Below are 26,715 nucleotides of genomic sequence, written 5' to 3' on the forward strand. Positions count from 1 at the left end.
GGCTGAGGGCGGAGGGGCCGGCGGAGCGCCCGGGGCAGCGGCTGAGGCGGGACGGCGGCGGCGGGGGCCGCTGCCCCCGGAGGAGCCGGTCGAGATGCTGGCGGAAAACCTGGTGGAGGAGTTTGAGATGAAGGAGGACGAGCCGTGGTACGACCACCGGGACCTCCAGCAAGGTGAGGGCGCGGTCGCTCCCCGGGCGGGCGGCCTGGAGAGGGAGGCTCCCGGGTGCGAAACCGTTAAAAAGTTGGTTTCCCTGGCGGCTGGCGGACGTCAGGTGCGGGAATGTCCGGCGCCCACCTGGCGTGGGGACCGGGAGGGTGCCCAGCCTGCCGGGAGGCCGCTTCTGCTTAGTGACCCTCACCGTCCCTGCGTGTGGGGTGCTAACTGCGCCGGGCACCGCTGGGACCGCCTCCCCAGTTAGCGGTTGAATCCTCCCCGCGTTACCTGGAAGCTCCGGTTGCCCCTCCACACCTCCAGGGGGACCCCCGGCCCACGCCCGGTGGGAGCTGCTGCAGGTGTTGGGGGTAGCAGTGCTGGGGGGCGGGAACGGTGCCGGGCCCTCCCATTTCATCCACCCGACACCTTACTTGGAGAGCAGCGTCTCTTGTCCCCATTTCCCAGATGAGGAAAGCGAGGCTAAACCGCCAAGTGACCTCCCCCAAGTCAAGCGTGGGGGCACGCATTTTTGAACCCATACACTCACAACGAGGAGTCCTAGCTACTGCCCAGACCTTATCTCTCCTTTATCACCGGCTTACAGCTTCTTAAATTGGGTGTCAGAAGGTTGAAAAACTTTTTTTTGCTAATGCATCGTACACCAGATGCCAAGTGAAAATGACTTGAGGCACTTCTGCCTCTGCCACTTCTCCTAGTTGGCATCTAGTTTTTTAGTTGCAAACAGGCTTTCAGATCTGGGCCTGCCTCGGATTTCTTGCTGAAGATGTCTCAAAGAAAAATGTTAAAGCAGCCTTCAGTTTGGAGGCATTGCCCCCACCTTTTTTTGCATATTAATAGAGAGCATTTGCAATTAGGGAACGCTTTTTGTGGATTTTTAACACTGATGCCCATTTAGTCTTCCTTCCCATCAAGCTATGGATACTGTTACTGGGGGAGATAGGATTCCACTCCGAACTTCAGAGCAAACTTTTTAACCAGCACACCAAATACTCCTTAGGAATTTTATCCAGGCATCTTCGGTTTCTGCAATTCTGTGCAAATCAACTTTCTCAGCTCTAAAACCGCACTGCAAATTAACATCTCATTTAGTTGAATATTAAATGGCGGTGATACTTGTTCATGCTAATCATTGAACTTGGGGTGGAGGTGGGGAAGGGTGTAGGCTTGAGTAGCTTGTACTTAGAAAAGGAAAACAAGAAAGGAAAACAAGACAAGCAACTCTTTTGAGAGGGGAGGTGGTTTTGTTCTTTCTTTTTCTTTTTCTTTTTTTTTTTTTTAAGTGTTTCGTGGACAGTCACTTGAACCAAAGTGGTTCACAAGCTCACTTACATAGTCCAAGCTATTCAGTGGCTATAGTGCATGATTTGCCATCATGTTCCCAATATCCACAAGGCAAATTTGTCTTACATTTTAACAAACCCGTTTTCAGAATTCCCCATAAGGATTGATGGCCTAGTTTGATACTTTCTCTAGGATTAATGAGTCAAATACTGCACCATTGCAACATTTCCCTACAATACCTTAAGCAGTTTGTATAATCGAAGCTAAATATTTTTATTTAGCAAGCATAGATCTGTATAGGCCCTTATTAAAAAATCTAGCATAACACTGATCACAAAATAGAGGCTCAGTTTTAATATTTGGTGAACTGAGGCTCTCAAACTGTTTTCATGTCTCCCATCAGGTGCTTTTGTCCACACTACACTTTACACCCTGTGGGAAGTTGTTAAGAGCAGATTTAAGTTGTAATACTTAAATTTACAAGAAGCAAATGTAACATGTTGGGGTTACATGTGGAACTCTTTAACCTCTAACCAAAACAAAGTCATGAGATGTTCAAGTTTAATGAAACCTTAATGAGCACAGGTCTGAACCTCCTTAATGTCAGTTTGCATTTGGAATTTGTTCTCTGCTTTTCAGAAGACTTTCACATCTGTTATTACAGTGGACTTTGACAACCCTGTATGTCATAACCAAGTGCATGGGGGTAGGAATAGGTGTGAAATTGCAAAAGTCATAACTTACGAATAGGCCTGTAAAAGAATGACGTCTGCACTGTGAATAAAAGAATAGCTTTGTCCCAGTTTTCATTAAAAAATTTTTTTTAACATTTTTATTTATTTTTGAGAGACAGAGACCGAGTGTGAGCAAAGGAGGGGCAGAGAGGGAGATACAGAATCTGAAGCAGGCTCCAGGCTCTGTGCTGACACAGAGCTGGGGCTCAAACCCATCAACTGTGAGTTCATGACCTGAGTCGAAGTCGGACACTTAACCAACCGACTGAGCCACCCAGGCGCCCCTGTCCCAGTTTTTAAAAATGATATATTAAAGAATACCTAAACTTCTAATGAATTTTTAAGTGTGTCAATTTCTGAAAAATTTATTATCTACTCTGTGCCAGGTATTCATCTAGGCACTGGGGCCACAAGATAGGATAGATAAGATCCTATCCACAAGATAGGATAGATAAGATCCTACCTTTGGAGTTGACAGTGTAGGAATCTGTTTACTAGAGAAGCCTGGAGATGTTGCCTCCTGGTGTGTGCCCAGCTACAGTGCCTGGTGCATGGTAGGCCCTTAGTAGATATTTGCTGCTAAATACAGTTTGGGAGCAAGTCTGTCCTGTTGAACAGATTGATAAACACATCTAGTGGGATTTTTATCAAGTGCGGACATTTGTTTATTTTTTTAACATCCTCATTATTAACTTTACTGAGCAAGCCTTGTTTGGAGAGAGCTCCTAAAACAACTTTTTAAGATCCTGTTCTCAAAGTCATTAAACTACAAATTTGTTTCCTTTAGTAATAGAAGTATTATTTAAGTAGATCGATCGTATCAAAGTTTGGTGGGGCATTCTTTTTTAAATTAAAATTGCGGAAAAATTCTAATCTCAGAAGGCTCTGGTCCACCATTTATACCTTGTTAGAAACATGTAAAGCCTGTGCAGGCAGAAGGAGAAAACCTTTGCTTTTACAGAACACTTTGATAAAGAGACTGTCTTTTGTCAGCGAGCTGAGTTGGCGCAGTAAGAATACTGACAATGATCTCTATGGGTAAGATCCTTTCTGGGACAGCAGGAGCCTTCTGTGCAGGTAATGATGGTGCTTGCTTTGAAATGTGTGCCTGAGAACAAGGTGGAAAGACTTCAGAGACTAAGTTTTCTTTCAGTCCAACTGCTATTATAATTGTCATTTGGTGAGCTGTGCAAGCTTAGAATAACGCTTCAAGTTTCTACTATATGGATCAGCAAATGAAATCTTAGTTTAAAGGAATCCTTAGACTTCTGCTTCTTTTCATGATGAGTATGTTTTCCAAGTGCACAACTAATTTGCTGAATCATTGTTGAAGGGTCATTAAAACTGGCACCATCATTTTTCTTGATGTTTATATTCAGACTTTCTTGCTTTCCCAATTATAGTAACGTTGGCAACAGGAGTTACACAGAAGCATCACCCAATGACGCATCTGATTTTGTAATAGGAAAAGCTTTCAGCCTTTATGTTGTTGAATTACTGCTGCAGTCTTCAGCTAACATGGGAATATGTTGTCCTCATGGTTCATGAAAAACTGAAGTCAATTAAAAATATAATAGCAGTGGAATTTAAAGGTTTCAGAATTCTGGAAGAAAGAGCCTTTAAAAAAAAAATCACTCAGCTGCCAGAGGTAGTTTTGCTTAAGGCATAGGGCTGAGTAGAGTACCGGTTTAAACCTTACAGTTTATCTGTTAAAATAGATGATTATTATGTGCAAAGATTGATTAGTGAAAATATTAAACATATGAAGATACTGATAGGTTGTAATTCTCAAGCCTGCAGGAAATGTGTGGTATTTTTATTTATTATTTTTGATGTTTTATTTATTTTTGAGAGAGAGACAGAGCACCAGCAGGTGAGGGGCAGAGAGAGAGAGAGAGAGAGAGAGGGAGGGAGGGAGAGGGAGAGAGGGAGGCAGACACAATGAGAAGCTGGCTCCAGGCTCTGAGCTGTCAGCACAGAGCCTGACGCGGGGCTCGAAACTGCGAACCATGAGTTCATGACCTGAGCTGATGTCAGATATTCAACCGACTGAGCCACCCAGGTGCCCCAGTGTGTGGTATTTTTAGTGGCTGCCTAGATCAGCTCAGTAAGTTCAATAGGATTTAGAAAAGACCATCTCTTAATGAAAATCCTTATCGTAAACTAGAGATGATCAGGTGCATGAAGCTTCAAAATGATATTGTATCCTTTTGTGTCTTACTTTAAAATATAAGGACATTGAACATTCTCCCATTGCCCCCACTAATTATTTAGAAATGCTTCTTGGGCTTCCTGCCAGCTTTTGGCTTCTTATGGTTATGGAAGCCAGATGCTACACAACAGGAAATGAATTTTTTTTAAGACCAAAAAAAGACCCTTGTCTTTAAACTAACAGATGAAGTAATATCCTATTATGCCGTGTGACTTCGCAGACACTTACTTGTAGTTGAGACTTGTTTTTGCCGGAATTCTATCCTAAACATCTATGAAATATTTAGGAGATTGAGACTTCAGGTTACCGAACCAGGTTGGGGCTTTGTTTAACTGGAAATAAGGATTGAGATAAGGGCAAGTCTCAAATTATTTTCTGCTTGCTGTTTACTGGAAGCGTGCTATGCTTGACATCTCTTTCTGCAGCAGTAGGAGGAGAAAAGCTGCTCCTGGCTGCGTATTAAGTAGCAGGTAGTTTCATAAGTGAATGAAAGTAGTTGAAGGTGGCCACAAGTTAGCCTTGATTCTGGAGGAGGTTTTGGCTCAGGTTTTGATCGCTAGTTAAGAACACCTTTGATGAGTCTCTGGTCCTTCCCAGTGAGGAATTACCACCTTACAACAGGCCAGGAGAGATTTAAGTAATGTCTAGGTAATGTTTATATGCTTTGTCTTTGATAAGCATGGTGGCTTCTTGGTGGTGGGGCTGTGTATACACATTACACACCCTATGAGTACAAAGCCTCTGCCAGTGGCACATAGTTCCTTCTGCATTTAGTGAAAACAAGATATTAACTTGCCTGGAGTTGTATGTGATTTCACTGGCAGAACAGGCAGTAAAAGCCAAGTAGCTCAACTCTGGCTTCTCATCGCCATCTATAAAAACAAGTGAAAAGATTAAGTACCTCATAGAGAGAAATCTACTCTCCACCCGAAACAAAGAGGTGTGTGGGCCTCCTGGTATAAAGATGTGGAGTATGATGTAAGCGAAGTTAGAAGCTGTTGACAGTAGTTGCTGTTGTGCGGTGACTCACCATGTAGATTTGGTCAGTCAGGTAGCATCTTTGTGCTTCAGGTTGTTTCATTTGAAAATCTGGGCTAAATACCTTGAAAAGATAGAAAGATTAATCTCTTAAGTGTTTTGAGCTGTTCGTAAAGTTCTGTGCCTTGCAAATAGAAGATGTTATTTCATGGACTTGTTATCTGAAGTCTTAAGTTCATTAATAGGCTTTTTAATATTTAAATCATGAGAAAATGTATTTTAACACCTATCTGCCAACATATATACTGTTTTATTATAAATGGGTGTAAGGTGTTTTAAAATGAGCTGGAGTGGTGTCTGGGAGGTTTTGCTACTTTGTTTTTTCCTAATGAGGAAAAACTAATCAAGTAGAATACTAATTATGCACTCAAGTGGACAGTACCACATAACAAAAATTAATTGCTTTTCTTTTACCACTTTAGGTTAAGTTTTAATGTCGATGGTAATGAATAAACATAAAAACTTGTCAACCTCTAAAAGTCAAGTTTTTAAAGGTTTTTGTTTTGTTTTTTAGAGAGAGAGAGAGAGAGCGCGCACCAGAGGGACAGAGGCAGGGTGAGAGAGAATCTCAAGCAGGCTCCACACCCAGCACGGAGCCCAATGTGGGGTTCGATCTCATGACCATGAGATCCATGACCTGAGTCAGATGCTTAACCGACTGAGCTACCCAGGTGCCCCTAAAAATTAAAAAGCATATGTAGTGAGGTTCCCTGTTTTCATCATGAATATTGTTTTCATAATATTTTCTGACATTAAGTACAGTGACTTTCCATCATACTTAGAGTAAAATTTAAACTGTCTCTACATGGGCTATAAGCTCTTGTATGCTCTGCCTACGGTCCAGCTTCATCTCTTCCCGCTCTCCCTCTCCCGCTTCTGTCACACTGGCTTCTTGTCAGGTTGCAGACTGTGCCAGCTTCTTTCTTGTTGAAGTGCCTGTCTCACTTTTTTACTCCTCACTCTTCAAGCCTCAGCTAAAATATCCCCTCAGACTTTTCTTGTGACCTCTTTCTAAAATAGATCCTTTGTTCATTATCACCAAATCTATTTTTTTCCTCACACATCACATTCAATTGGTTGACAAATCTCTTTAGCTCCACTTTAAACCATATCTGGATTCCTACCCCTGTCTTCATCTCCTCCACTGTGGTCCAAGCCACCACCGTCTCTTACCGAGATGATTGCAGTATCCTCCTGTCACCCTGCTTCCATCTTTATCTCTTCAGTCTGTTCACACAGCAGCCACTCATCCTGTCAAAAGCCTTCACTGGGTTCCATTTTACTCAGAGTAAAAGCCAAAATCTTGACCTTCTTAGTTAGGTCCTATACCAGCTGGCCCCAGCAACCTTGGAGCCCCTCTGACTTGTCACCCTCTTGCCCCTTATGCACACTTCGCTTCAGCCTCATTAGCTCCAATTACACTTCCTCCCAGAGCCTTTGGACTTGTTTTGTCTCTACGTGGAATGGTGGTCCTCTAGATTGATCTAGGTGGGTCATTTATTCAGTTCCTTCACACCTTAGTCCTTTTTGTTTTTTTAATATTTATTTTGAACAGCAAGTGCAAGTGGGCAAGGGGCAGAGAGATGGGGGGACAGAGGATCCGAAGCAGCTCCAGGCTCCCAGCTGTCAGCACAGAACCCGATACGGGGCTCTAACTCCAAAACCGCAAGATCATAACCTGAGCCGAAGTTGGACACTCAACCAATTGAGCTGCCTAGGTGCCCCCACATCTTAATTCTAATGTCACCCTGGTCGCGTGTTCATAAATTTCAACCTCCCACATCCACATTCTTCACATCCCCCTAACTCGATACATTTTTTCTCTTTAGCACTTACTGCTATCTTTTTTAAAAAAAATTTTTTAACATTTATTTATTATTGAGACAGAGAGAGACAGAGCATGAACGGGAGAGGGTCAGAGAGAGAGGGAGACACAGAATCTGAAACAGGCTCCAGGCTCTGAGCGGTCAGCACAGAGCCCGACGCGGGGCTCGAACCCACGGACCGCGAGATCATGACCTGAGCTGAAGTCGGACACTTAACCGACTGAGCCACCCAGGCGCCCCAGCACTTACTGCTATCTATTTTATATTTTATCATGCTGTTTCTCCCAATAGAAAGAAGCTTCATGAGGGCAGGGAATTTTTTAGCTAAGTTCATTCTTCTATTCCTAATGTCCAGAACAGTGTCCGGTATTAATGAAGGTATGCATGCATGTATGAATGAAAAGTGTTTATCACATTTGGCAAATTTATTTATTTACTGTCTGACTTTTCCCATTCATCTCTTGGAATGTCAGGATAACAGGAATTTCATCCATCTTATTCACCATTCTGTAGCCAAAACTTGGCATAGTGCCTAGCAATAAAAACATTAATTTGTGAATCAATGCATACTAATAATACTTTGATTTTGTATGCAGCTTAGTTTCTGAAGTACTTCCTTATATATTATTTCATTTGGTTTTTATAATCTTACACTGATAGGACCATCATCTCTCTACACAAGAATACTAAGTGTAGGGACCTTTAAAGTCACCATATTGAAAGAGTTAACCTGGTAAATGGTAGTCAGAACTCGACCTCAGACCTTTCTACTCAGTTCAGTGCATTTCTCACTATATTGAAGGACCTCCCATGAAACTTACTATGCAGATAGGTGTTTCAGTTACTTATATTAGAACTATTGTCCATTTTAGTATCATTAAATTTTTTATTTCGGGTATTGTGTATAATACAAACAAACCTTGTCTTAGGTACATATATGCCTAAGAAGAGAGAGAGTTGGAAAATTAGGTTTAAAATAGAAATATGGTAGGGCTCCCAGGTGGCTCAGTTGGTTAAGTGTTTGACTTGCGCTCACGTCTTGATCTCACAGTTCGTAAGCTCGAGCCCCACATCAGGCTCTGTGCTGACAGTTCAAAGTGTGGAGCCTGCTTTGGATTCTGTGTCTCCTTCTCTCTCTGCCCCTCCCCCACTCACGCTGTGTCTATCTCTTTCTCTAAAATAAATAATAAAACATTAAAAAAATTAAAATAGAAATATGGTTTGTGTTAAGTCAAAGTATAAGCTATGGACATGTAATTACCTTAAAAACTCACTGTATTGCTTATCTGATGTGCTCATCTTGGAGAAAGACATGAAGAGAGGTAGAAAAAAATGAGAGACCTGGAGCAGGTATTATTATTGATTTTTTTTTTTTAAGTTTATTTTGAGAGAGAGAGGGGGAGGGAGGGGCAGAGGGAGAGAGAGAATCCCAAGCAGGCTCCACGGTGACAGTGCAGGGTTCAAATCCACAAACCTTGCGACCATGATGACCTGAGCCAAAATCAAGTGTCCAATGCTTAACCGACTGAGCCACCGAGGCACCCCAGTTTTTCCCTTTTTTGACTTAATTTTAGTCTCCTTAGGAGTTCAGGATCTGTAATACATACTTTGCTTTGACAGATTCACAACAGCCAGATTTCATGGGAACTCTAGAAACTATTGAAAGATCTGCCTGTACTTTGGCGTAAAGATCTTCTAGAAGAAAGTAGACAATGATATGAGTAAGTCCAGTCCATGAGCAAATAATTATTATGTTAGAGGTCACTGTGATGAATGATCATTTCTGAATGAATAAATACATCTCCATCTTACAAGTAAGGTATATAACAGTGTACATTACTGGATAGAGGAACCCAGTTCAACTGAATTTTAAATAGAACTCTGGTTTCTTTCTGTGCCATTTTTCCTTCCATTGGGATCTGACTGAAACTTTGTGTTGGGTTAGGTCCTGATTCATTCTTAAAAAAAATTTTTTTTAATGTTTTATTTATTAAAAAAAAATTTTTTTTTAACGTTTATTTATTTTTGAGACAGAGAGAGACAGAGCATGAACGGGGGAGGGTCAGAGAGAGGGAGACACAGAATCTGAAACAGGCTCCAGGCTCTGAGCTGTCAGCACAGAGCCCGATGGCGGGGCTCGAACTCACGGACCGTGAGATCATGACCTGAGCTGAAGTCGGCCACTTAACTGACTGAGCCACCCAGGCACTCCTGTTTTATTTACTTTTGAGAGCAAGAGAGAGCACAAGTTGGGGAGGGGCAGAGATAGAGGGGGAGACACAAAATCCAAAACAGGCTCCAGGTTCTGAGCTGTCAGTAGAGAGTTCGATGTGGGGCCCAGACTCCCAGACCATGAGGTCATGACCTGAGCCACCCAGGTGCCCCTTGATTCATTCTTACTTTAGGCACTGGCTTATATAGAAGGTTGAAGTGTGATCATTTGCATTATTGTGCTTGTTGACTTGTTGTGCTAGATCTCCAACTTGCTGCTGAACTTGGGAAGACGTTACTGGATCGGAACACAGAGTTGGAGGATTCTCTTCAGCAGATGTACACAACCAATCAGGAGCAGTTACAGGAGATTGAGGTAATTTACTCATTAAGAGAGTTACGCTTTGAGGTATGGCCTATTGCTGTTACTGTACCAATCATGTTCTGCACTTTCAAAGAACCATTAGAGAGGGTGGGAGGTTGATTTCTATTTTCTTTATGCTTTCCAAACATAGAAGTCTGATGAAAGAAATTTCTCTCTTCACCCTTGGTAAAATGTATTAGAAGTAAATGGTCCAGTATTTGCCAGTATGTGAAGCACAATAAAGTTGTCCATATTATACTTCATTTTTTACTTTTTTCTTTTAAAAAATGAATTATGCAATATTCCAGTTATGCCAAGAGGTATAAGAATAATACAGTTAACAGCTATGTACCCACCACCCAGCTGAAGTAAAAATACCCACATTGTTGAGGCTCCCTCCTTGGTTACAGCCCCTCTCCTAACCACTGCCAAACTCCATCCTAAATTTGGGTTTAGATGGAAAAAATTTTAAATCATATTACCTGATTTCATAATATGTTTAAACTTCTTATGCCATTCAGGAGTGCCTGGGTGGCTTAGTCAATTAAGCATCCGACTCTTGATTTCGGCTAAGGTCATGATCTGACCTTTGTAAGATCCCAGCCCTAAGTCAAGCTCCGTGCTGAGCGTGGAGCCTGCTTGGGATTCTCTCTCTCTGTCTCTCTCTCTGCCCCTCCCCTGCTCGTGCTCACTCACTTGCAATCTCTCTTTCTCTCTCAAATAAGTAAACTTAAAAAAAAAAACAAAAAAACCCTTCTTGTGCCATTCAAAGAATTAATCAGGGACACCTGACTGGTTCAGTCAGTAGAGCATGTGACTCTTGATTTCAGGTCTTAAGTTTGAACCCCATGTTGTGGGTGGAGTTTACTTTAAAAAAATTAACCATAAAATAGATATTTCTTTCTCCCTGCTATGATCTTAACTTATTTACATTTTTAGTAGATTTTTAAAATTTTTTTTAATGTTTTATTTATTTTTGAGACAGAGAGAGACAGCGCACGAATGGGGGAGGGACAGAGAGAGAGGGAGACACAGAATCGGAAGCAGGCTCCAGGCTCCGAGCCATCAGCCCAGAGCCTGACGCAGGGCTCGAACTCACGGACCACGAGATTGTGACCTGAGCTGAAGTCGGACGCTTAACCGACTGAGCCACCTAGGCGCCCCAATAGATTTTTTAAAATTAAAAGAGTACTTTTTCCTTTAGTTGAACAAACTAAAATGAAATACACTAGATTAAGGCTTTAAAAATGCAAGGTGCTGTCTTATAAATGGTCCCATTCTAGTAGCCCAGTTATGTGTAAGTCGTGACTGTAAAGATGATAATTTTGGATATAACCTGACAGTTGTCTGATTAGAATACTTTTCTCCATGCTCCAACCCCCTCGTATGCCCACCCAAAAAAGCTTTGCACGGGGCGCCTGGGTGGCGCAGTCGGTTGAGCATCCGACTTCAGCCAGGTCACGATCTCACGGTCCGTGAGTTCGAGCCCCGCGTCGGGCTCTGGACTGATGGCTCAGAGCCTGGAGCCTGTTTCCGATTCTGTGTCTCCCTCTCTCTCTGCCCCTCCCCCGTTCATGCTCTGTCTCTCTCTGTCCCAAAAATAAAATAAAAACGTTGAAAAAAAAAATTAAAAAAAAAAAAAAAAAAAGAACAGTGATCACGGGCGCCTGGGCGGTTCAGTTGGTTAAGTGTCCGACTTTTGATTTCAGTTCCAGTCATGATCTCACAGGTTCATTAGATCAAGCCCCACCACTGTGCTGATAGCAAGGACCCTGCTTGAGATTCATTCCCCCCCCCCCCCCCCCCCCCCCCCCACCCCTCCCTCCCCCCGCCCCTCCCCAACTTCTGCACACTTGCTCACAAGTGTGCTCTCTCTCTCAATAAACAAGTAAATATTCTAAAAAAAAAACAACCGTGATCAGAACTTACTGAGTCTAATTATATACTGAACCAGGTTCTAGAAACTCAAAGAAATAGAATTACATATAGTCCTTGACTTCTAAGCAATCAAAATTACACAAACTTCAATTTTTTAATACAAATAAATCTACCATCAAAACTAAGGCAAATTCTTAATCTCAGTATCCTTATTTTTACATAGTAGCCATAATTAAGATGTATATATACAGTAGATCTGCCTCTTCATCAGGATTTATGAATATAGCCAATAATGTGATTGGCTATGTGGGAAATACACTTTTATCATTCTAGGAAGGTGTATCTTGTAATGATATTAAAGTCACCAGCTGCCACTTTTAGCACTTTTCTATATCAAAAGAGTGTAGAACATGCCATACCCAAAATTAGATGTAATTACTGTACAGTTTGTCAGAAACCTAAAAATGCAGAAAAACCAGGCATTTTTTTGAAAGTTTATTTATTTTGGGAGAGAGGGAGCATGTGCATGTGAGTGGGGGAAGGACAGAGAGAGAGAATCCCAGAGAGAATCTTAAGCCCTGAATCTGACTCAGGGCTTGATCCCATGAACTGTGAGATTATGACCTGATCCAAAACCAAGAGTTAGGTGCTTAACCGACTGAGCCACCAGGTGCCCTCCAGAAATACCAGAATAAATTTTTTTAAAACTGTTAAAACTAGCCAAATGTTGTACGTGCTCAAGGAATTCGTACTTGCTTTGTGTTGTAGACTTTGCTTTACAACTCATCAGAAGATGTCCTAGAGTAGCCTATGAAGTAGTCTATGAAGACTATCATATACTGTGAGATATGTCTATTAGTATTTGTGTAGAAGCATTTTCTTAATACACTGTATTGATGTTTTCTATGAAAAGCACCTGAATTCATTGTAACTGAATTCTATAACTGCTACTTATTTTAGAATATCTCCCAAGTATAGATGAAAAAAGGGTATTATTTGCATACTAAGAGAGTGATGCCTATTTGCTACCACTGTAGGAGATCACAAACACGATTGCTTTATGATCTAAGTTACTTATTTTCTACCTTTTTTCCCTGTTGTATTGAGGAATATTAAGACAGATTGTTAACATTCTGAAAAAAAAAAATCCACAGATCTTTAAGATTCTCCAAATCTATAAGTAACACTCTATACCATCTATTGTTTTCTATAAGATGTTGCAAAGCATAATGGAAATGCACTACTCATACTCAGTTCACATCTTAATGGTTAAATAAATATGAAATTAAATACATGTATAAACTATTTAAATAAATTTAGCCTGGAGTATTCCAGAAATGTTTTCATGAATCTCTTGTTTCCATAATAGAGCATGCAGTCCCCTGGTTCTTAGATCCAAGAATTGAAGCTTTCAACATTTTACTCTTTATCCAAAGCTGTGTTTTGGCTGAGAACAACACTGTCATAGATTACTTCTCTGCCATTGCACTTGGCTTTCTTCTTTCTTTTTGTAAATCACTTTATGAAAGTCAATGGGGATGGGACAAAATGGGATGAAATGGCAGTGCTGGTTAAGCCCACTTAGCAGTGAGAGGACCCCCACAAACTGGCCTTGTTGCCTGCTCAGTTCACATCTGCTCCTGTGCAGACTTACAAATCACAACATAGACTTGAAATAGTCTAAAACAAGGTAGGCTTGATGTTCTTATAAAAGTAAGCGGGCAACCAAAGAGCCTAATTCCCTACTGAAAGGGAATTATGTGCCTCTTATCATTGTAACCTTTAGGAACCCCCTAAACTTTATAAGGGCTCTTTCCTTAATTAAAACCTTCTATCAGTTTCTTTTTCTCTTTTAAGTAAACTTTTTATTGAAATACACATGCAGAAAACACAGATCCTAAATATATAGTTCAGTGAGTTTTCATAAAGTAAACATATTAATACAGTCAATACCCAGATAAGAAATGAGAACATTATCAGCTCTGCCAGTTGTCACTGCCACTAACCAGCATTCTAACACCTAGATTAGCCTGTTTGAACTTTACGGCTCATACAGGTTTTTTTTGTTTTTTTAATTTTTTAGCGTTTTGTTTTTTCTTTTTTTAGAGACCGTTAGCCGGGAAGAGGGGCTGAGGGAGAAGAAGGGAGAAAGTGAGAGAGAATATTAAGCAAGCTCCATGCTCATTGTGGGGCTTGATCTCATGAACCATGAGATCATGACCTATGCCAAAATCAAGAGTTGGGTGCTCAAACGACTGAGCTACCTGGGTGCCCCCCACTTGGACATTTTTTTTTTTCTTAATATTTTTTACTTTGTTTGTTGTTTATTTTTTAAATTTATGTAGTTTATTATTGAGAGAGAGCAGAAAAGAGTAAGCAGGGGAGGTGTAAAGAGAGAGGGAGAGAAAGAACCCGAAGCAGGCTCTGCACTGTCAGCACAGAGCCCAGCGTGGGGCTAGAACCCTGAACCGTGAGATCATGACCTGAGCCGAAATCAAGAGTCGGATGCTCAACCAACTGAGCCACCCAGGTGCCCCCCACTTGTACAAGTTTTAAGCTAACTTTTCAGAATGTTTATTGGGAGTTTTCCTGATTAGAAAAGTAATACATGATCATTTTTTGAAGTTAGTAAAAGGTGTAATTGAAAACCAGAAAGTCAGCCTTTACCCCCAGAAAAATTTGAAATGAGACAATCCATAAAAATAGTACTGGTACAAACTACTTAAAGTGGATAAACAATATTGCAGAACTGGTAATAATACTAGGATAAAATCCCCCAAACTGGACTCATTATAGACATTATAGAAATAGACAACTAAGAAACTGTCAAAGGGTATTTTGAAAGTAGAACTACAAATGTGCTCTCAAATACTCGGCGGGTTTCAAATAATCCTAGTAGAAATTGATCGGTATTCTTTTAGAGATTGTTATTAATTGTAAAAAAGAAAAAATATTAAACTATTGAAAGTAATGATTGGCTTCAGAGATGCCTGCAGCCTGTGTCACTTGTATTCAGTGTTGATCTGCACAGTAAGTTTTTCTCTCCTGGATGAGGAGAGGAGAGAGTACGTCAGAGAGTAATGAGATCTGACACCCTCAGATGCAACTGGATTCTCTTCAAGATTCCTACAAACACGTAAGCAAGCCTACAGCCTTGTGTTTTGTTGCCTCTCTGCTTGGAAATCTGCATGATTCCCAACAGTGACAGGACTTGTCACTCCCACCTTCAAGGCATCCCTTCTTTCATCAAGAGGTTATGTCTTCCTTAGAAATTTTAAAGCATTTTATGCTTCCTTTACTACATTTACCAATGTTCTATATATTATATTGACTGATTTGTTTCAGTCCCTCCTCCCCACACCCGTTTGTTTCCCTTTGCTGTTGCTGTGTTTATCCATGATAGATCATCAATAAACGCGTGTTGAAATCAGTATCTTCAGAGAGGACAGATAAACAGTTTGCGATCCACTTCTGATGATTCCTAAGCTGTGGGTTTCCACCTCTGGAGATTTTTTTTTAAGAAGATGGAAGGAGCTCTGGCTTCAGCCTTAGAAGATTGAGGTTTAAGCCCTCAATTCTATGGCAAATAGCTAGAGACTTGAGGCATGTGAATTACTTCTCAGGTCCGGTTTGCTCCACTGTGTCTTGGTGATAAGAACGCTTGTACTCCATTGGTACAGACTTGTTCTGAGGGGATGAGATTATGTAAGTGTTTGCTTTTATTTTGGATGTAGAAATTGTTGCACAGTTTATCCATGTTTTAAGAATTTTAGTAATGAAAGAATCTTAATTCAGAAAAAAAATAAATCCTTTTCAATTACTGGAAAATTGATCTTAAAAACAAGCCAAGCTTTTAATAGATTATATTATAAATGGTTTTTATTTTCATATTCATGCCCTTTTTTTCCAACTTAAATTTCCTACAGGGGAAATAAAATATTTTAATCAGGGAAAAGAGGTTTTTCAAAGGTAATAAGAAATCTTTCTTCAGTATTGTAGAAGGTCATTTTGATTCTAAATTCAGAGGATTTGGGCTGTAATCCTTAGTATAAGGATAATCCCAAAAAAGCCAAATTTCCATTGCATTCCTTATGCATTTTTAGTTGGGGTTGTTGGTCTTTCCCTGCATTCTAGGTCAGGGTGCTACAATTGCAAATAGGTGTTAATATAATTCTGCTGGCCTTTCTTTTTTAAAGGGTTGCCTCAGTTGTTAAGGTGACCTGTTTTATAGCTTTTGTGCATAACCTGAACCTTGTACTCACAGTCAAGGTGACCTTCTATGTAAATTCCAAGACAGGCATGTGATAACTCACAGAACTTAAATGTTTATACTTTTGCCTATAAAATTAACATTTTTGCCTGTGATTTTGCTACTTTCATGTTCCCCTCCCAATGTTTTGCTTAAATGTCTCCCTTTCCACGGTTTAATATGGCAGATACTTTTGTACTTGAGCAGTTTTTGCCACTTGAATTTGGGGATCTTGGCAGTCCCATCAAATTTATTTGAGGTTGTGTATCAAAGATTCTGGATGGAGAAAACCAGAACATTAGTAGCATACCTGTGCCTTTAAATGAAGGTTAGAAAATGAGCTAACCTGATTCCTTCTAGATTCAGAAAAAATTTGATAAAACTAATTTGAAACTTGAGAGGCCAAGCATAAAGCATTATGCTCCACATAAATGGAGTCTGGATTCTCTAGCCCTATATGAGAACTTGCTGAGAGATCTATTAATTTTTCTTTTAAGTTGCTGACCAAGTTAGTTCAGACTTCTTGGTGAGGTAATATGTTACAGATTCTTGGGGGAAGTAAAGGGCTTCTCTGATTAGTTTTGATTTAATAATAATAAGATTAAACTCCTACCATGTGAAAACAAGCTCCCTGCCATTCTTTAGATTGTTCTTAAAGCCAAATCCTCTAAGGCCAAAACATCACAAGCTCTTTGTAAATGGTCTCATTGTGTTTTTATTACAGGTCCATATATCAAATGAGGGGGACTTATGGTAGCTTTTTTTTAGCATGCTAGTCTTCCGCACCCCCCAATGTGTGGTTTTACTGTCCGTAGTTTCAGTTATTGTGGTTAGCCCCTGTCCAGAGGCAGATGATCCTCTTCCTGATGGATGGTCAGAAGGTCACTATTAGCCCAACAGCTGTGTCACACCTCCTGCGTCCTCTTGTGGGCATTTTATCACCTCCCATCATCACGAGAAGGTGGTACACGACTATGAGATATTTTGAGACCACATTTGTATAACTTCTGTTACAGTATATAGTTATAATTGTTCTATTTTATTATTAGTTACTGTTAATTTCTCACTATGCCAAATTTAAATTAAACTTCATCATAGGTATGCATGGATGTATAGGGAAAAAACGGTCGTATATTTAGGGTTTAGTACTAAACATGTTTTAGGCATCTGCTGGGGGTCTTTGAATGTGTATACCCAGTGGATGAAGGGGGACTGCCCTAGCCTCTTTGTACGTATTTGCGTATTTACTTGTTTCCTTTATGTTGGCCACAACTCTAATTTGAACATTATATCTTTAAAAGGGGTCAACAGCTTGGGGCCCACATAATAGCTGGTAGGAATTATAAAGGTCTTTCAGATTACTGGAAGGTATTCTTGCCACGGGAATAAATTAGAAGCATCTATAAATGGAGCTAGAGAGGAGAGAATTAGTGGCTAACAGGGCCTTTTCCCAAGAGGGCTTTACCCAAGACCCTTCTCAAAATCTTTCAGTTAAGTGTCTCAACATTTCAGTGGCCCTCATTGTGTAGAGAGCACAATCAGCTGTTGTCCAGAAGTCTAGAAATTGCTGTTTAGGGGCACTTGGCTGGCTCAGTTGGTAGAGCATGTGACTATTGATCTCAGGGTCTTGAGTTCAAGCCCCACAGTAAGAGTAGAGCCTCCTTGAAAGAAAGAAAGAGAAAAGGAAGGAGGAGAAAGGAAAGAAAGAAAGAAAGAAAGAAAGAAAAGAAAGAAAAGAAAGAAAGGAAAAGAAATTAATTGACATTTAGCCAATGTATTTTTAGTCCCTACTGTGTGTCAGGAATTGTGCTGAATGAACTAGGTGTACAGAAGAGGCTTTCCTTTTCAAGGAGGGTTAGAAAGACTGGACACTAACAACTATGCAATTTGGGTGTTTATTATTACATTGTTTTGAGGGAAATTAATAGGTGCCTTGGGAAGGGGGCTGCTTTCGAGGGGGTGGTTTGGAAAGGCTGCTGAAGAGGTTACGTTTGAACAGAGACCTAAATTTGTGCCATACTCGATGCTGAGCATGGAGCCTGCTTAAGATTCTCTTCCTCTGCCCCTCTCCCCCACTTGAGCTCTCTCTCTAAAATAGAAGAAAATAAAAAAATTTATGTCATAGGTCCCTTTGGCTGTCTAGTGAGGTCTGTGATGATCCTCTTAAAATACAGAGTTACAAAGGGAATCTGTTAGATTGAAATGCCTATCAAAACATTGAAAAAATGAATGTGTGATGTAGTAATAAGTTTCTTTATTAATACATTAAATACTAGGATCTAGGGGCGCCTGGGTGGCTCAGTCGGTTGAGCGTCCGACTTTGGCTCAGGTCATGATCTCACAGTTTGTGGGTTCGAGCCCCGCATTAGGCTCTGTGCTGACCGCTTGCTCAGAGCCTGGAGCCTGCTTCAGATTCTGTGTCTCCTTCTCTCTCTGCCCCTCCCCCATTCACGCTTTGTCTCACTCTGTTTCTTAAAAATAAATAAATGTAAAAAAAAAATTTAAAAAAAATACTAGGATCTAATGTTGGACTAAAAACTAGTTTTAAATAGTGATGAGTGTTACCAATGAATCAAGATTTCTGCAGCCTCTCTGACATGATATGAAAATGTCTGTGATTTCTATTGGTGATGAAGTCCTGGGTGCCCTGTCATACTACTGATGGCTTGCTGCCTCCATTCAAAATCAAAGGGAATGCTAAATTTCAGTTAGAAGTTAGAGAAAATGAACACGTAACTTCTCTTTCATCCAAGTTCACAGACCCTCTCAATTCTGTGAGGACCCCATGTTAAGAACTGCTGGATTAGATGGAGCCAGCAGGAAAAACACATCCTTAAAGAAGGGGGAGCTTGCTTAGAGTAAGTCAACTCTGCATTTTTAAGGTAAATGTGTGAAATAAGGAAGAATCAGTAGCTTCCCGGTGAAACTGGAAAAACCATTTAAGAGACAGTTGGGAAAATATTAATACTGAAACATAAATAGTTGATAGTAAGGGATTATTGGGGTATTTAGGTGTGGTTAAATTGTAGTTAAAATGGTTTTCTTAGAAATACATGAATCTGTATATCTCAGTTAAGATGTCTTGGATGTGTGGGGTGCCTGTGTGGCTCAGTGGGACAAGTGTCTGACTGGATTGCAGCTCAGGTCATGGTCTCGTGGTTCGTGGGATCGAGCCCAGTGTCAGGCTCTGTGCTGACAGTGCAGAGCCTGCTTGGGATTCTCTCTCCCTCTCTCTCTTTTTCTCAAAAGAAATAAGCTTAAAAAAAAAAAAAAGGCTGTCTTGGATTTGCTTAAAATGATTGGAGATGAGAGTAGAAAAGTAGAGGTGTGACAAGATTGATAACTGTTGAAAGTGGATGATGGATAGATGGAGCCTCATTAAGCCATTTTTCTGCATTTATATGTTTGAAATTATCCATAATAAAAAGCTTTTTAAAGGTAGATAAAATTAGCCATCTGCAAAGAGTCAGTACTTGGGTGGACTAAGAATTTAGGCAGCAGCACTCAAGGTGAAGACACCTCATACATTATTTCCCAGAAGTATGGTAAAAAATGCTGCTGCAGCAGTTTAATACAGCTTCATCTTTGTGGAGCGCTCCAACTAAACCAAGTCCTAAGGAGGAGGCGGTAAACGGTGAGCTTAAGAATCACTGTTGATCTAAGTGAATGCTGATGCCTCCCGGACCCAAGAGAAAGAAACATTAGGTTAGGGGAGGGGGGAGACCTCCAGGATTTTCCATGTCCAAGAACAACATTCCTCTAGTAAGTGTGATCCATGGACCACTCGTACTAATATCACCTGGGGTTTTTGCTAAAAATGCAGAATACTGGCTCTACCCCAGTCTCACTGACTCAAAACTTTAGGGGAAAGGGGCCCAGGTTCCTATAGTTTAATCCCCCAGATGAATCTTAACACATGTAAAGTTTGAAAACTAACTGTAGGTAGAGATGAGAATACCTTTTATCGAGCAGTTGTACCATATGCCAGATACCACGCCAAACCCTTCACATTCTTTTTAATCTTACAGCAACCCTTGTGAGGTAGGTGATGAGGAAATCTCACCTTAGAAGAATTAAGCTACTTGCCAAAGGTCACCTGATTAGAAGTGGTAAAGTGTAACTTCAAATTCTGATCCCAGAGCCTATGCTTTTAGCTCTGGCAGCCTCCCACCAGGCTCTTTTCGCTGATCCAATGCCCACCACAAGATTTCTGTGAGAATTGAAAAAATTACAAAGCAGATGTGTCCTACAGAGGATGTGAATATTCTAGTCACCGGGCAGAGACCACTCCTATTGTAAATTAATACTTAGTGTCTGGTCTATGTGTTACCTTTTTTTCAGGTTGTTGTGAATCCTCCCAAAGAATACTTAAGTCCTCTACTTGATATAGAAGCGGCTTGCAAAATTTCTGTAGCTATTGTATGTATTCCTGTATTCTAAACCTTTGTTCCTAAGAGATTGAATACCTTCCCTTCATTGACGGGACCTACTAGGACATTGCTAGTCAGAGGGCAGGGTTAAGGCCCGACTCCTGGAGAAGCTGGTGGGGGTGGAGGGAATGAAGAATAAACACAAGCTTTTACAGGGACTGCTCTGTGCTCACTTACCTTATTTAATACTTCAAGCCCTACAAGATAGGTTAGTAACCGATCCACAGTTCCTTATTTTCAATTCCAAACCCAAAAGGCTCTGTAAAATAAGATTTTTTTCTTAAGTTTACAGCAGATTCATTTGGCAGCAAACTCTGAGCTAAACTGCTGTGAGGCTGTTTTATGATCCTTATCCATACTTGTTGATGCAGAAATATTAATGCTCAAGGGGTGCCTGCCTAGGTGGCTCAGGTCATGGTGGTTTGGGAGTTCTAGCCCTGCATAGGAGCCTGCTTGGGATTCTCTCTCTCCCTCCCCCTCTCTCTACTCCTCCCCCATTTTCACTCTCTCCCTCTTTCAAAATAAGTAAATAAACTTTAAAAAAAGTTTAAAATATTAGTGTTCAATTATAGGGTGCTGCCCATACCTCACTGAGAATGCTATAAAGTGTATGGTGTGTGTGCCATGTTGTTCTAAAATTTAAATAATTTTCTAAAACATTTTTGGCCCCAAGAGTTTCAGATGAGAAAGTTGAAGTTAGGAGAGTTAAGTGTTTTCTCAACACCTTGCTACCAAGTTATACAATTAGATATAAAAAGGTCACATAGGGGCACCAGGGTGGCTCAGTCAGTTAAGCATCTGACTTCCGCTCAGATCATGATCTCCCAGTTCATGAGTTCGAGCCCCATTTCAGGCCCTGTGCTGACAGCTCAGAGCCTGGAGCCTGCTTCAGATTCTGTGTCTCACTCTTTCTCTCTCTCTGCCCCTCCTCTGTGTGCTCTCGCACACACTCTCTCAAAAATAAACAACTAAATTAAAAAATAAAAAGGTCATTTATGCTTTGTTTTTCAACTTTGCCACATGGTCGTTTAAAGAGCCCACTGAAAATCATTGAGCACGTTCTTTGAAGGAAATCTATCAGCTCTGCAAATACATTTGTACAGTTGACCCTTGACAACACAGGTTTGAACTGCATTGGTCCATTTACACAAGAATTTTTTTTTTTAAATACAGAACAATACTGTAAAAGTATTTTCTCTTATGATTTTCTTTACATTTTCTCTAACTTCATTGTAAGAATATAGTAGATAGTATATACAACAGACAAAATATGTGTGTTAATCAACTGTTGTCAGTAAGGCTTCTGTCAACAGGCTATTAAAGTTTGGGATAAGTCAGAAGTTATACACGGATTTTCAACTGTCTGGGGGTCAATGCCCGAAACCCCTGTGGTGTTCAAGCATCAACTGTATAGTTGTATAAAAAGCCCAAGAAAAGTGTTTTTAAGGTCCATTTAGAAAGCAGTCTTAGCTGTACCAGAATAAATAATCTGGTAATTTTTTTATGAGTGAGGAGGATTGTGGTGATAACTTTTCTCACAGCATTAAAAATAACAAGAGTCTTTGAATCCTGGTAAGCTAAATATCTCTTTCTGCTTAAATCAGTGTTATTTTCCCTATTTTTTGATCCAGGATAGCTCATTTAGAGAAGAAAATTTGATTTTTTTCCAAGCAAAAAATCATCTAACGTTCTCTAAAGAGAGAAAAAATACATGGTCTTTTTGCTTAAACATTGATCATGTGTTCCATACTTTTTTCTCTTGTGGGATTATCAGGCTCCCTATAGATTTTCATGTCGAATCTTAATTTTATGTATGTATTGTGCTTTGTAAGCGTAGATCAGCCTTATATGATAAATAGGATGTTGGTAAGCATTAGGGGAAGTAAACATATAAAGGATGGCCTATGTTTATTTCCTCTTAGGTACTTTAATTGGGATTTAAAGTTTTTTTCATAAAATGAACCTGTAGTATTGTGGCATAATAAAAATCATAGATTTGATTTTGTCTCCAGTTCCTGGCACAGAGCTTCTAAAACCCTTGGAATTTCCTGAGTGATAGGATGGGAACTGGTTGCCAGAAGGAACACACCCATGTTATTAGAGGGTTAGAACCATCAGTCCAACCCCCAACCTCTGGGGAGGGGACTGGGGCTGAAGATTGAGTTCAGTCACCAATGCCAGTGATTTAATCAGTCATGCCTATGCAGTGAAGCTTCAGGAAAACCCTGAAACCAGAGCACATCGATGTGCTGGGAGGGCGATGTGTCTGAAGAGGGCGTAGAAGCACCACTCTGCACCCCCATACTTTGCCCTATGCATCTCTCCCATGTGCTTTTCCTGAGTTGTTCTCCTTTAAAGCAGTCAGTGTAAATACAGCGATTTCCTGAGTTCTGTGAGTTGTAGTGAATTACTGAACCTGAGGGGAGGTCATGGAAACCCTCATATTTATAGCTAGTTTGCCAGAAAGAAGTACAGGTGGTCTCTGAGCCTTGCAATTGGTGTCTGAAGTGGGGCAGTTTCATGGGACTGAGCCCTTCCTAACCTGTGAGGTCACTACAGGAAGGTAGCGTCAGAATTGAATTGTAGGCTACCCAGTTGGTGTTAGCGAATCGGAGAATCGGTGTTGGGACGCCGCAGGTGTTTTATCTGTCTAGTGTGTCACCTGGTCACAATCATCTTCTCTTACAGTATCTGACCAAGCAGGTGGAGCTCCTACGGCAGATGAATGAGCAACATGCAAAAGTTTATGAGCAATTAGATATAACAGCACGGGAACTGGAAGAAACCAATCAAAAGCTAGTTGCGGACAGCAAGGCCTCACAGCAAAAGATTCTGAGGTAAATTTTCTAGAATCCATTGAGGAAGCCCTAGGGTAAGTCATTTAGTATAAACTAGAATAGAACTTGCACATAGAGGGTTTGGGTCAACACGGGGTATGGTTTAACTTAATTCTTTATGGAGAATAGAGATTAAGTAGAAGTCCTTTCCAATTAAGAAAACCCAGTTTGAGTGGCTGGCGACTAATCTCTCCTCACTGCTTATGCCCTTAATTTAATATGACAGCAGCAAATGGCTTCTATCTGTTCCTCACAGTCTGACTGAAACCATCGAATGCCTACAAACCAACATTGACCACCTCCAGAGCCAAGTGGAGGAGTTGAAGTCATCTGCCCAAGGAAGAAAGAGCCAGGGGAAGTGTGACCAGGAGAAATCGGCACCCAGATTCTCGTGTCTGAAGGAACTCTACGACCTCCGCCAGTAGGAGCCTGCCTTTCTTTGGCATTTATGAGCAGGGGGACATCTCATGTCAGGGACACATACTGGATCCCAGTAGATTAAAAGTACCCTTTTAAGAAATGCCACTTGGTTATTAGACCACCAGTGGTTTGAACAAAACCACTTAACTTAAACATATGATGGATAGAGTTCTTGAGTCTTGGTAATTCTGCAAAAGCTTATTTTTGGAAGTCTTGGGAGTGCTCACTTCAGTGCTTTTCATGTGTTAAGTCTTCATTTAAATTAAGGTGCAGTACTTGTGATAGACTACAGATTTGGGGCTGTACCTCACATTAGGGTGCAAAAAATTGAAATGTCAAAACAAGTTTTTTGCCTACAGAAATGCCTTTATAATTTGGAGTTAAGAGACTGAATCTTTAAGGACTATTTCTTGAGCACCTATTGTATGGCAGGTGCTATGCCAGACATGAGTGGTGAGCAAAATAGACACCATTGCTCCTGCCCTCGCACTTTCACTCTCAGGGAGGGGCAGATACAATCATCACAAAGATAAACCCAGTTACAAGTTGCCCAGGACCCTATGCAGGAGAGAGACCAGCTTCTGCATTTTGGTAGTTTTCAACCTTGACCCTTCATCAAATCACTTTGGAGTTTTTCAAACTGCAATGACAATGAGGCCCTTAGGCCTGAATTAAAATCTCTAGGTGCAGGTAAAAAGCTGTCCAGATGATTCTGATGCACAGCCAAAGTCGAGAACCACGGGGCCATTCTAATTTCCTTGAAAGATATCCATCATACTGCTGGGCTTTGAGAATAGGTGTTCTGAAGTACTTTTAATGGTTAAAAAAAAATAGTCACAAAAATTATGTTTTCTTACATGTGTTTATTTGCCAGCCTTACATAATTTCGTGTTAGCCACTGCCCTAGTACGGAATAGGCAAATAAATAAATAAATAAATAAATAAGATAACCGTCAGAGTTCCTCAAAAATACTTAGTTGGAAAAAAAAAATCAATCTCTTTTCATTCCCAGTCAACCTACATAATATATTCTTTCAACATTTTTCTCCTAGACACTTTGTGTATGATCATGTGTTTGCCGAGAAGATCACTTCCTTACAAAGTCAGCAAAGCCCCGATGAGGAAGAAAATGAGCACTTGAAGAAAACAGTGACGATGCTGCAGGCCCAGCTGAGCCTGGAGCGGCAGAAGCGGGTGACGATGGAGGAGGAATATGGGCTTGTGCTGAAGGAGAACAGTGAACTGGAACAGCAGCTGGGAGCCACGGATGCCTACCGCGCTCGGGCGCTGGAGTTGGAGGCCGAGGTGGCCGAGATGCGGCAGATGCTGCAGTCAGAGCATCCATTCGTGAATGGCGTTGAGAAGCTGGTGCCGGACTCTCTGTTCACCCCTTTCAAAGAACACAGCCAGAGCCTGCTGGAGGAGCTGTTCCTGCCTTTGCCAGAAGCACACAGAAGGCCTCTTAAGCGCAGCAGCAGTGAGACGGTGCTGAGCAGCTTGGCCGGGGGGGACATTGTGAGGGGCCACGAGGAGACCTGCATCCGGAGGGCCAGGGCTGTGAAGCAGAGGGGCATCTCCCTTCTGCATGAAGTGGACACTCAGTACAGCGCCCTGAAGGTGAAGTATGAGGAGTTGCTGAAGAAGTGCCAGCAGGGAGAGGACTCCCTGTCCCACAAGGCTGTGCAGACCCCCAGAGCTCTCGCCAAAGACCTGGCGGGGACCAACGCCCAGCCTGAGCTGGGCACCAGCGGCTGGGAACCAGCCTCTGTCACCCCAGAGCCCGTCAGTTCCCCCACCACCACAACACCTCCGGAATACAAGGCGCTTTTTAAAGAGATCTTTAGTTGCATCAAGAAAACAAAGCAAGAAATAGATGAACAGAGAACAAAATACCGATCTCTCTCCTCTCATTCCTAATTCAACCTCCAGCTCTACTACTTACTTGCTCGTTTCCTTTCACCTCTCTCTCCCACTCTGACCGGTGTCTGTAAACCCCATGGCCACGTGGCTCATGACGTTTGCCTCGCTGTTTTGCTTACTAAGCAGCCAACAGCAGGGAACGAAGGTGGCTGCTGGTGTCAGTTCTATAACCCGGTTCCGTTTAAGCTCCTCAGGAAATCCCGTGACAACCTGGCCTCTGGCTGGTGCACTGATTTGTGTTGTGATTCCTTGAAAAGCCCCAGAACCAGTGGAGGGATAGATCTGTGTTCCTAGAGAAGTAGGCCTGGAGTCCCTATATATGTAGTATATAGAGAGTGTATAGTATACTGGGGAAAAGGGCAGAGTTGAAACAAAACTAAGGCGACTCCTACTGCCTCCTCACTTCTCAAAACTGTGTAGGAGTCAGATGGCTGCCAGCCTGAAATGGCTTCATAAACACTGTTGTATACTGTGAACTCGTTAAGAAGAATGTCCAGGAGAAAGCAGGGTCTAATCCAAAATCAATGGCATTAAAAAATACTCCAAGCCTTGAGTTTGGTTACATCTGCTACCAGTTGAGCTGTGACTGACAAGGAATCATAATATGTCTAAATCCAACTGATACCAAACTGAAAGGCAAGCTCTGGTTTGACCTTTGCTGTTACCATCTTGCTAGCTTATGAGCATAGGCCCTGGAGGGCCCCCACCCCCACCTTCAGATGTTTTTACTCAAAGCTATAGTGGTTAGCATAGGCAAATATGTAAATCATTCTTTTTTTTTTTTTATTTTTTTTTCAACGTTTTATTTATTTTTGGGACAGAGAGAGACAGAGCATGAATGGGGGAGGGGCAGAGAGAGAGGGAGACACAGAATCGAAACAGGCTCCAGGCTCTGAGCCATCAGCCCAGAGCCCGACACGGGGCTCGAACTCACGGACCGCGAGATCGTGACCTGGCTGAAGTCAGATGCTTAACCGACTGCGCCACCCAGGGGCCCCAGTAAATCATTCTTAAAGTCAGACTAAAAAAGCAAGATCAAACCCCTCACTGTGTTGTCCAAGCTGGCTAAGCTGACAGCCACAGGCTGCCCTTGTTCAGTTCCTGTCGTTCCTATAAATGTTTTTGACTTGCTGCAGAA

General features: G+C 41.4%; 1 protein-coding gene across 2 annotated transcripts; it reads left to right on the forward strand.

Moving 5' to 3' along the window:
• Positions 1-6: 6 nt before the first annotated feature.
• CDR2 (cerebellar degeneration related protein 2) lies at positions 7-26,342 on the forward strand. Of its 2 annotated transcripts, none has more exons than XM_040458786.1 (5): positions 7-173; positions 9,743-9,855; positions 23,089-23,237; positions 23,494-23,658; positions 24,710-26,342. In XM_040458786.1, the coding sequence occupies exons 1-5, from the start codon at positions 95-97 to the stop codon at positions 25,572-25,574; spliced, it is 1,371 nt and encodes a 456-aa protein (XP_040314720.1). In that variant the 5' UTR covers positions 7-94; the 3' UTR covers positions 25,575-26,342. The 2 variants fall into 2 exon arrangements, with proteins under 2 accessions (XP_040314720.1, XP_040314721.1); XM_040458787.1 differs by lacking the exon at positions 7-173 and adding an exon at positions 8,855-9,087.
• The last annotated feature ends 373 nt before the right edge of the window (positions 26,343-26,715 follow it).

The sequence above is a fragment of the Herpailurus yagouaroundi genome, unplaced genomic scaffold, assembly GCF_014898765.1.
Source record: "Herpailurus yagouaroundi ecotype Mexico unplaced genomic scaffold, PumYag 222, whole genome shotgun sequence".
Lineage (NCBI taxonomy): Eukaryota > Metazoa > Chordata > Mammalia > Carnivora > Felidae > Herpailurus > Herpailurus yagouaroundi.

Bases quoted from the DNA above. Each gene is read 5' to 3' on its own strand.
- CDR2 (XM_040458786.1), top strand. From the start codon at position 95: ATGCTGGCGGAAAACCTGGTGGAGGAGTTTGAGATGAAGGAGGACGAG. The intron at 174-9,742 runs GTGAGGGCGCGG...TTGTTGTGCTAG, and splicing joins CCACCGGGACCTCCAGCAAG to ATCTCCAACTTGCTGCTGAA. The intron at 9,856-23,088 runs GTAATTTACTCA...CTTCTCTTACAG, and splicing joins AGCAGTTACAGGAGATTGAG to TATCTGACCAAGCAGGTGGA.